Source organism: Lissotriton vulgaris, chromosome 1_1 (genome assembly GCF_964263255.1).
Source record: "Lissotriton vulgaris chromosome 1_1, aLisVul1.2, whole genome shotgun sequence".
Classification (NCBI taxonomy): Eukaryota; Metazoa; Chordata; class Amphibia; order Caudata; family Salamandridae; genus Lissotriton; species Lissotriton vulgaris.
In genome coordinates this window covers 420,347,281-420,359,282 of record NC_141685.1, presented here as the reverse complement: position 1 = coordinate 420,359,282, position 12,002 = coordinate 420,347,281, and the positions used below count along the sequence as shown (strand labels likewise).

Below are 12,002 nucleotides of genomic sequence, written 5' to 3'. Positions count from 1 at the left end.
CATTCTGCAGCACACGTAGAAGGAGAACGAAACAAGGAGAAAAACATGTATTTCTCCTTGTTACATATCTCCTGGGAAGGCATATCTTTTGTTGCATTCCCAGGTTTAGCAGTCCAGGTAAATCTGGGAATGCATCAAAAACCCTGGGAGGTGTGTGGGAACTCTCAAGCAACACCCATGAAACGCCTTCCCAGGGCAGAGTAAGGCAACGCAGCAATTTGTGCTGCATTGCCTAAGTCAATAATCATGGAGCCACGTAGGGTCATGCAATTGAATACGTTGCGTATTTGCAAGAGCTGCGCCAACCAGCTCGTAAATAGCCCGTATATTTCTAATCTTGTTCTGGACTCCATTTGTGGTGTATTTTCACTGCTTTACTGTTCGAAGTGTTGCAAAAATACTTTACATGTTAACAATGGCGGCGGGTGACATTTGAAAGTGGTGAGGCGCAAACGTTTGGGACCCGGTGGCGAGCAAGCCTGATCTCTCTCTCTCTCTCTGCCTCTCGCTCTCTCTCTCTCTCTCTCTCTCTCTCTCTCTCTCTCTCCCTCTCCCTCTCTCGCTCTCTCTCTCTCTCTCACACACACACACACAAATACACTCACACACACATGATTTGCAAGTGAATTCAGCGGGAGGGTACAGAGGGAAGGGCACTGCTAGGGTTTTTTTTTTGCTTGGGGTTTTTCACTCATGGGAACTGTGGTGAATCTGTAGAATGATTTCCTGTTTAAAGTCTTCTTTTCAGATACTGACTTTATTTTATGAACAGCCCCTGTATCTTTTAACAACCAGAAGACATCTGTTTACTGGCAATTTTCCTGAAACATACCCAAATGCACCCAGGCACGTAGTAGCATAGCAAGGATTCTATGGGCACATCGTGTCAGCAGGAGGCCTGCTGTTGGGGTGGTAACAACAGCATTGAATGGGTTCAGTGGGCCCCTCGGCAAACTCCACCTGCTGCACAATAGTAGCTAGGTCCCTGCAAACTCGCATACACGTATTCAACCACACATGTCTGTGCGCGCGCACAGCTGACAAATTGTTTATTTTTAAAGTAATCCTTCTGTAACCATTACACAAGTGAGTTTTCCTAACATATACCCCAATACTTTAGGCAGTGATTTGTTTTTACTTGTTCCAACGTGAAGACAATACTGAATGCAAAATATAACTGCATTACAGAAAACTGTCAATGGTGCTCTTTGTGGCCTGGTAACTTCTGAGTGCCCTGAACATCCGAGCTGGATTTCGAACACCTACAATGAGGCACGATTATACCTGGAACTACAGAAGTAATGAGGGCCAAGTTTGGGACACAGTAGAAGTACACCACAAAATTGAGGTGCAGCGTCCAAGATAAAGCTTTCAACTGAGTGCACCCTAAGAGGCGATGGAAATCATCCCACGTGGTCCAGGCAGGTGGATACTGCAACATGAAATAATCGGCCAGATTCATCATTGAGTAGTTTTGCGAGTCTGAAATAGCGATTCATAAGGAAACGCTATTCCAGACTCGCAAAACGGGATTCATGTAGGATTCGCAATATTTTTTGCGAGTCCTACAGATTCCTTATTTGAGATTAGCTAATTGCTAATCGCAAATAAGGAATTACTCCCCATTCATTCCGATGGGCCTAAAGGCCCATAGGAATGCATGGGGAGTCTTTCCTTATTTGTGATTAGCAATTAGCTAATCGCAAATGAGATTGCGATTTCAAGGGTGCAGGGGCGCTTGCAAAGGGCCAGATTCTGAAAATCTGGCCTTTGCGAGCGCAATTAAGCTTCATGAATCAGGCTGAATATCCACAGACTGCAGCCTTGTCTCCGGTGTGTGCTAGGACCCACCAGGTTCATCCGACTCCTTCTCACGCTTGTGAATGAAGTGATCTGGGTGTGTTTTTCAGGTCCCTTCCAGGTCCTGGCAGTGTCAACACGGCCGCTCATCCTTCCGAGGTAAATACGTCAAGTGCCATTGAATTAGGTAAAAGCAGCGCTTCTGAACGGCAATACTAAGCAGTATATAAATAGACGTTGGCGTTTATAAACAGAGTAAGTGGCTGATATGAGGCTGTGCTTTCTACTCAGTTCCATAATAGAAGGACGAAACCAATACGAAGCACTGGCCCGCTCTCCTCGAGGGTGTAAAGCGTGAAGGAAAGCTACGCCTATCAAGAAACGTATCCAAAGCCAGCATTTAATAGTATTTTAATGAGAGTGCATCACCTGAAGCTTGCACAGTGCTTTAATGGCAGATAATGCTGGCAGCTGTAGTGTTCTCCGACGCGGGGTAGCAGTGCAGTCTACCAGTGTCGGAGGCTTCACGCTAGCGCTGGCGCCTGTCATCACGCGCCAGCTATAAATAAAGGGTGTGGCCCAGCTCAAGCAGTCGGGACCACGCAGTGACTGTTATAAGCTGTCTCCTGTAATCAATGCGGCTGCGGCGCTAATTACATGCGCGCACGCGGCCCATCCCCCATCACACTGGCGACGCGGTGCAGAAACTAACCCATGCAAAGCAGTTAATGGGTTTTTAATCTCTGGAGTTTAGTGAGCCTTTGATCGATGCCGTGAGTCCACGGAGGTGCTGCCTGCCCTGTGTTAGCCTGCTGTGTGCCCCCAGGCAAGTCTGCTGCATCCAGGGAAGGCCCTCCAGCCCCGGAGGGTGCCTGGAAAGAAGGGGGGTCATCTCTACTCACCCTGTTGGAGCCCACACACGTGTGTGCCCCCAGCATCCTGGAAGAGGAGGAAGCTTCAGTGAGGACTAGCACCCACAGGCCACAGGAGAGGACCCCGACATCGCTTTCATCACCTCGGCCTGACGGCTACTACCGCGCCCAAGGGGTAAGCAGTGCACGTGCCGCGAGGTGTGACTGCGTCTGCACCAAGATGGCGTCGATCCCCTCCATTGAGCCCTTTGTGGTGGACAGCACCCCCTCATCCCTTGCCCCGCGATGGAGAGACTGGACGACCGTCTCCAGATCTACTTTGAAGGGGCGGGCATAGCCCGGGACAGGCGCAGAGCCCTACTCCTCCACCTCAGAGGCAAAGACATCCACCGCATTTACAAAACCCTGGTGGAGGCCACTCCAAAAATGTATGTCACGCTTCTCAACGCCCTAAATGTGCACTCCGAACCGATGGAAAACAGGGAGTATGAAAGATTCATCTTTCGCCAGGCCAAGCAAGAAGCGGAGGAATTCTTAGACACATTCCACGGGCATTTGAAAGAACTGGCCAGCAAGTGTGGATTTTGTGATGAACAGGAAGAAATCCGAGGTCAGATAATACAAGGGTGCTACTCGTCCAAACTCAGAGTGAACATTCTTCAGGAGGATGGCAAGTCTCTAGCGGACATCCTCACCCTGGGCCGACCAAAAAACTGTCGCAAACCAGAGAATCCCACACGGAGGCGGCCCTCCACCGACCCATCAAGATGGAACAAGTCAACACAGTAGAAAAGGCGAACGTGGTGAGGCCCAAAGTGCCCCAAAATACAGGGAGAACACAGCAAAACAAGAAAAGGGAATGCGGCTACTGCAGAGGCATACCCCATTGCATGCAAGACTGCCCACCAAGAGGGAAGAAATGCAGTTCTTGTGGGTGGATGAACCACTTTGCAGCGGTATGCCGGTCTGCAATATCACGAAAAGAAGCAGCACAGTGGCTGAAGCGCATGACAGTGAGGACATGGATGATGACGCAGGAGACTACCCGGTCCACTATGTATTCTCAGTAGACTAGCCACGACGGTAGAGACGAAGACTTCCAAGATGCAAAATGAAGATCCACCACCAGGATTGAGAGCCACTATAGACACTGGGGCCTCGATCGAACTAATGGCTGCCAATGTGTATTATCAACTAAGTCCACACCTGCCATTACGCGAAGCAAGGATCAGGGTATTTGCATACAGACAGAAGACACCCTTCTCACTCCTGGGATGTTTCAAGACTGAGCTGAGACACCAGGACCTCAAGATCCCCACCACACTGTACGTGACCGAGGAAGACTGATAAAAACTGGGCTCTAGTTTCCTAGTCACAGCCCAAAGCAAAATAGCTGTTTTCACTGGTAATTCCTAATGACTTATTTTCCTGATGAAATTCCACATTAATATGCACCACTTAAATAACCTAATGATATTGTCCTTAGGTGCCCACTCCCCTCCCGTCACTTTGGTCCTGATGAACAAGGCGAAAAACTGGCTGTTCCTTCTAGGGGTCGAAACGTCAACACTTTTTCATTATTTGTCTGACATATATGACAGAGAATGTATATCTGCAATTATGTTATGATTTGACATTTAATGCATCTGGCAGGAAACTGTCGGGATAGTTTTTTTTTTTTTTTTTTTTTTTTTCCTTTTTTTTTTTATTTATTATTTTTTTCCCCCTTTTCATCCCGTGGTGGTGGGAAGAGGTAGAACAGCAAAACATAAATCATACATGAACATATAGCAAAGATGTTATATAAGCAACATAAAGACATATCAATAAAATTAATTAATTAATTTGTAACCCATTTTTCAAAAGGTGCCCAGTTCTTAGAGGCAATTAGGCGTCTTCTTTTTCCTCTAAAAGGCTGCACTGAAGTCTCAAGTTTATACCAAGCCAGCATCCTGGCTTTCCAATGACAGAAAGTAGGAGGTTCAGGATTGATCCAAAGTGAAGTGACACACAGTCTGATCATTGCCATAGAAATAAAGAGAAAAGCTTGCAAATGTCTTGTTTTTTCCGGAGCCGTAGAATATTCATAACCGGTGATTACCATTTCAGCGGTTATTTTAACAGAAGTTTGAGTAATCTGCGAGAGAAAAGATTCAATTTGATTGAAAAAAATAGCTAACTCTGGACAACTGAAAAACATGTGAACGGAATCTGCAGAAGGAAATTTACATCTGGCACAGAATGAGCCTTTACTCCCAGAGACCACCCCCCATTTAACAAGTTTTAGCGGTGTATAATAAAGATTGAACATAGACATATAACTTTGGGCTCGGAGGGTGCCTGATAACAGGACCGATCTGGCTAATACAAGTGGATATTTTAAATTGACAATGGAAACTCCAAATTTTGTTGCCCATTTGTCATTCTGATGATCAAGGTCATCAGGAAGTTGGGATAGAAAGTTTTGATATAAATTGCCGATTTTCAATTTCCTTCTGATGGATTCTACTATAACAGGTTTTTGAAACATTGTTGGGTGTTGAGGAAGCTTGTTATCTAGAAAACTTCTCATTTGAAGATATTTAAAAAAATGATTAACATGGAGATGAAATTTCTCCTTTAAGAACGAAAAAGAGGCTATTTGGCCTGAATCGGATAAATCACCTATCTCCCTTACACCAAGAGTTGTCCAGATATTTGCTACCCCCTCTTGAAATATCGATGGAAGTACTCTCGAGGCTGTTAAAGGGGTGTAATACATTATTTTAGAGATATTAAAGTGACGTCGGACTTTTTGCCATATTGAGAATAAGGTCCATAGTACCTTGAATTTCGTTTTTTTAAAATAACTTGGTTCGAGTATACGTGTGAGTATCCCTTTTATAGAGTCTCCCAAAGATATTGAATATATCGAGGGAGAAAGATGAGCTGGTAGCTCAACAGCATCCCCTAAAAGAGGGACGGCAAAATGTTGAATCATGGCTGCCCAGTAATAGAATGTTAGGTTTGGGACTGTCCAGCCCCCGCGCTCCTGTGGGAGACACGTCCATTTAGCGGCCCGTCTTGGTTTACGGTATGACCATAAAAATCGTTGGCATATTCTTTCCGCTTTTTTCAAGGTTGGTAGTGGTATTAACAATGGGATAGATCTAAAAAAATATAAGAATTTAGGGAGAACAATCATTTTAAGGATATTAGAACGACCAAAGAGCGAGAGGTGTAGATGATCAAGACGTTCCAATTTATTATGAAGTGAGTCAATTGCAGAAGAGTAATTCAGGTCTAGGATCTGATCTACATCAGGCGCTATTTGGACCCCAAGGTAAGTTGCAACGGTGGTGATAGGGGCTTGTGAAATAGGCATAGCCATGGATTGTACAATTTGAGTTTTTGCGATGTTTAATTTGTACCCCGAGATTGTACCAAATTGAGCTGCCAGAATCTCGAGTGCGGGAAAGGATTGAGAGACATTGTCAGTTAACACTACAATGTCATCAGCATATGCCAGTGACTTATATTTAATTCCATGCACTGTAACAGGGGTAATAAGACGGGAATTTTCTATCAGGGATAAAAATGGGTCAATAAATAAAGCAAAAAGGAGTGGAGAGCAGGGGCAACCTTGCCTGGTACCCCTACTGATGGAGAAAGAATGTGATTCATTAGCTGAGATACGGATTTTGGCCATTGGGGATATGTATAGAGCTTGTAGAGCTTGGATGAATTCGGATGCCTAGCCCTTCCAGGACATAACGGACCACAGATACCCCCAGGAGACCCTGTCAAATGCCTTCTCGGCATCCAACAGGATCACCCCGAGGGCAGAGTTTGTGGTTTTTGCCCAATCCAGAAGTGCCACTACTCGCTTGATGTGGTCTGTCGTATCCCGACCGGAAATAAAGCTGTGTTGGCGAATAGAAACCAGAGGGAGAATTGTTTGGTTTAAACGATGGGCAAGTATCCTTGAGTAGATTTTGCTGTCCGTATTAATTAACGCAATCGGACGATATGAGGATGGATTTAATTCATCCTTGCCTTTTTTCTTAAAAAGTACGATAGTAGAGTATCGCCATGAGTCGGGAATTGAGCCAGATTGGGCAAGACGAAAGACTTCTAGCATTTGCTGCCTAAATAAATGTGAAAAGGTCTTAAAAAATTCAAGATGAATAAGATCTGGTCCCGCGGCTTTGCCATTAGAAAGTGATTTCATGGCAATCAGAACTTCTTCCCAACTAATAGGTTCGATAAGGATTTGGTTCTGGTCGTCTGTGACTCTGAGAGTATCCCGGGATTGAAAAAATTGTTCTAACCCAGTTTGTTGCTGTGGAATTATATTAGTTTCTTCCGAATATAGGGTTGTGTAGAAGTCAGCAAAAGCATCTAAGACACCAACACTTGTATCCTGAATATTACCGGAACTATCTTTAACCTTAATTATCTGATTAGCTATGGCCTTTTGTCGTAAGCGTTTTGCTAAAACCTTACCCGAATTTTCACCAAGTTCATACATGGTAGTACGAAATTGGAAATATTTAGTAGCTACATCTTTATATAAGGGTTCTAATAAGTTAGATTTGGCTATGGCGACTGATTTCATACTAGCTGCTATGTCTTCACCCCTATGGATATTGGAACTTAAATCGAGTTCAGCTTGTTGAAGAGCTGTGAGTCTAGTTTTTACGGCTCGCTGCTCAGTCTTCCAGCGATAGGAGGCAAATCTTTTGGTCTCACCGCGTAGCGCGGCCTTGAATGTATCCCAAACGGTACTGACTGAGGCAGTACCAGTATTAATTGAAAAGAACTCTATAATCCAAGAATTAAGTTGTTCTTGATATAATTTATCAACTAAGAGTTTCCTGTCAAATGTCCATGATCTGATCTGATTGATTGGACGATCCCAGGGAAAGCTAAAAAAGATAGGGTTATGATCGGATATAGTCCTTGGATTAATTTCGATCTTTCCAGACCCAACAATTGACAGAGAGGTGAAAACATAATCAATGCGGACCATTTTACTATGAGGTATCGAGTAGTAAGTAAAACCCGGTTGATTTGAATGATGATAATGCCATACATCCGACAGGCCGTGTTCAATCAGGAGGGTCCGTAGTGCCTTATAGACTTGGGGCTTCCGTCCTGTATATATATTATGTTTTGTTATATCAAGATGACTGGGAATATTTATGTTAAAATCTCCACAAAAAAAACAGGGGATGAGGCCACATAGCTAGTTCTAAATTTAGATCCCTTATGGCCTGAGGGTCGTCCAAATTAGATGCATAGATTGAGCAGATAGAGAAAAGACGACCCTTAATCGATAGTTCTGCTATTAACCATCTGCCGCAATTATCTTGTTTTACTCTTTTAACAAGTACTAGCCCAGTCTTTGAGATGATAGCGACTCCCCTGATTGTAGAGGTCTGTCGGGTACAAGTCAGCAACTCATAGCCCGGAAATCTAAGACATGCACGATTACCCCATGGTATATGGGTTTCCTGCAGGCAAATAATATCGGCCTGCATTATCTTTAACAGCTCAAGGAAAACTCTACGTTTCTTAGGATCATTTAGACCACATATGTTCCAAGTTGCAAACTTCAAACTAGACACAGCCATAATATTTGATACGAGACCAATGACAGTAAATAGACATGAGACTTTTTATGACCAGAAAAAATACAGTCAAGTTGTTCTTTGCAGAATAATATGCTACTTGATATGACCTCAAATGCATTTGACAGAAGACACGAAAAATGAGAAAACAGGATACTCAACTCTAAGCGCCACCACCACCACCACCACCACCACCGGGGGATAGTTTGTGATGAATTTTCTGGTGTGTATATACGCGCACTACTGTCCTTCCTCACAATCCTTCCCATGCACTTATCACCTCACCCCTCTGTGCACCTGTTCTTCTAAAAATATTCATGTAGGATTTTTTTGTACTTTATAAATTGATTATTCTCAACATCGTGATGAAATAAAATCACATTCATTTTTGGAAAGACGGTATGGTGGTGCCTAACTTTGTTTAGATACAACTGATTAATTCTTGTATTGATTTATCTGTTTTAATTGTTCTCCACTGGGACATTTTCTTGTTTTACCACTAGTCACCCAGGCCCAGTGGCTATTGGGTTGCCCCATTGCTACATAACTCATGCCTTCTGCAGGGCAAGAAGCAGAAAATAAAATGGTATTTATACCATTTTGTCTTCTGCTTCTCGCACTGCGAGAACGCAGTGGGGCGGTGCTCCAATGCCCTAATGGAGCGGCCACCACTGCATATTACCTTAAGTTAAGCTTGACTGCTCAGTTCCAAGCTGCCACAAGTGGGTTGAGCACTGGTTAATTTGGGGTTTGCTTGTGCCTTACCCTGACAAAGATTAACACTATCGGTGCTCATGACAAGCTCAGCTCGCCATGAGGCACAGTGGCGCTGTGCTCATGACGAGCTGAGCTCGTCATGACCGCCGCGGCGCTCCCACTCGGGGATAATCCCCCTGCTCTGCTGAGTATTCTAAGAAACAGGCGTGGTCATGACGAGCTCAGCTCGTCATGAGCACAGTGCCACCGTGCAGCGTGACGAGTTCAGCGCGTAGCCCCCCTTCCCCTGCACCGCGGGGGAATTAGCCCCGCGGCAAAGGGGTTAAAGTTGCTGATTGACCAGGGCTCATGGCCCAGGCAAACAACAACCCAATTTCTTACAGGAAGAGAACTGGGAATCAAGTCAGGGGTATTTTTCCAAATGGGGGTGGAACTGGCTAACACTAAAGTGTCTGCTATTACTAGAGTAAGAGTCAGGAATAACATAAACAACAAGGTGAAGGATAAGGTCAAAAAAGCGGTCGTCGGGTCTCCTTCCTCCATGAAAAAGCAACACTGACATTTAACTGGGATTTTATCAGTGATTTTTAAAAAACCCTCCATAAATAAACCAGTGCAGCATAACTTCTAGATTAGTCACCAGTGATTAAACACAATGTGCTAATATCCCACAAAAAACACAAAACCATGAAATATAGAAAGGGGAGTAGAGGGCTTGAAAGTCAAGTGAAGGTATTGATGACACAGCTTAACGACTCTTAACGACCAGCAAAAAGCTTGTGTCAAGTCATTTTCTAGTTTTGGAGACTTACAAAGTTATTCTTTGTAAAAGCAAGACATAAAGAGTCACTTGTGAAAACGTTTGGCATGTTTTCCCACTTGGAAACTGCAGCAACAAAACTGGCCTTTAAACTTTTGTTGAGGGTTATATCTCTGACAAGTTATCTGTCAATTACTGTTTTAAAAAAAAACACTTTAGGGTGGAGGATATTCCCTTGGCCAACTCCTGCAATCCTATATCTCTACTTGAAACTTGATTACAAATATTACGGTATGTTCTGATCCTTCAATACACTGGAGTTTTTGCAGGGGTTAGATTGATGATATTTGTGATCATTATCAATCTGGGCACAATTTTTTCCAGGCAAATCGGCAGGCCATGGCCATTGAAATTTGCTAGAGATGTAATATGGGGTAAACTCTGAAACTGGCCCAGAAATCTCCAATTCTGTATGTAATGTCTCATTTCCACAGGGAAAATTCAGAATCAGAGGTACAAGCGAACTCTGGTAACTAATACACTCCGGGTTTTATCTATTTACAGTGTGCAGTAAATTCCATAACTCTCATAATTCGGGCCTGGGGGATTCCAACTGCGTATTCTTGGTAGTGCAGTTCCTTTATAACTGAAGAATGATTCAATGGTGTCACATAAACTATGCCACTGTTGCATCAATGATGTACAAGAAAAGGTATATTAAAATGCACCATAACCTCACCCTACAATCGTTTTTCCCAAAAGTACAAGATAACAGAAAATGTATTTTCTGCAACTAGTATATGCAAAATGAATGCCTTGTTTTTTCTTTCTTTTGTTTAGACAAAAGGTAAATATGAGTTTGAATTAAATGAATTTAGTTCATACTCAAGTTATGAACACAATATGTTCAGCTCCTATTTAAAAGAAACGAGCTTCAGCTTCGGGCTCAAAATACCGGGAGTTTTCGAGATTGGCTTCAACTACGCTGATAAAAAATTCAAGAAGGTTATTGAAAGAACGAGACAATTTTCAAGCACAGTAAGTGGATTCTCTTTTCCCTCCTGTTTGTAGCCTCACACTTTGCTCCTTTATAATGCCATATATTATTTCATTAAAGCAATCGTCTACCTACAAAGTATGGTGATGAGCTCCTAAAAAAAAAGTGAAAAGGCTGATGTAAAAATTGTTAATTGAGTCTTTGTCACAAAATGTCTGGCAGATTTCCATAACTTTTTGCAACTTTTGACTATTCAGTTTCCAGCGCATCTAGTAGATCCATTTACAATTCTTCAGACGAATATATTGAATGCATTTTCTTGTTCTTCCCTTGTTAGTCTTTATTATTGGTTCAGCTATAGGTTTGTAGAATCTAGGAGACAAGGCGTGGAAGAACTCTTACTGATTTATGTGTGTCTTTGAATACCTTAAGGATGATCAAACTGTACACACCTGCCCCAGCCATATGTGTGTTTACATTTTCTTTCCTTAATTGAAGCCTTTGAAGATTCCATCCATTCTTCAGACAAAAACTTTCCAACAGTACCAGTATAGTTTTGCGTGATGCGATGCCCTACCCATGCAGAACTTGCATTACATGTTGAGATGCTCACTGTGGTCATGATAGCTGTTGGGGGCTGGTTAGAAGGATCATACCTCAGTCATGAACACCTCAGGATAATAGGTCATGCCATGTTTCTAAACACAAAGGAAATTGATCTCTGGTTGCCATTCTGTGTCCCTGAGAGCATATCATGATCATGAGAGTTTAATCCTTTATTGAAGTAGGCCAAACTCAATCCATCAAGTCCTCATCGTGGCTGCATTTTGCTGCCAGGTGTTGCCAGATTTAGAGATATTTAGATATTTTTTATTGTGGCCCATTGCATCTCCACTCCTCTGGTTTGGTCTCTTGATTCACATGGTACTTTGGTACTTGATGGCATTTTTTTATTTCCTGTGACCCCTTCCCTTTTTGGTAAGATGTTGGATACTTGCTAGTTCCTTCCATGACATTCTAGCTAAATACTTGCAGGGCTTATGGTCAAGCTACCACTTTGCTAGTTAATGTAGTTCAGATAGCCTGCAAATTAAAATTCTATTTTTGGTAATATGGTTCAATATTTATAAAACAAACAACTCTGATGTAGATCTTAGTGGATGCTTTTTAATATGTCAAAACTCCACCATAAAGCTATGCACAGGTAATTCCACTTCTGAATTGAACTGGGAGTGTATAATGAA

The 12,002-nt window shown here is 43.0% G+C and overlaps 1 protein-coding gene across 1 annotated transcript in view; it reads left to right on the top strand.

The window, feature by feature from the left end:
- The window catches only part of C8B (complement C8 beta chain), a 313,544-nt gene that overhangs the window by 176,107 nt on the left and 125,435 nt on the right, over positions 1-12,002 (top strand). The window contains exon 6 of the mRNA XM_086952797.1: positions 10,602-10,799. Within this exon, the coding sequence (XP_086808923.1) occupies positions 10,602-10,799 (198 nt within the window). The remainder of the gene's footprint in view (positions 1-10,601; positions 10,800-12,002) is intronic.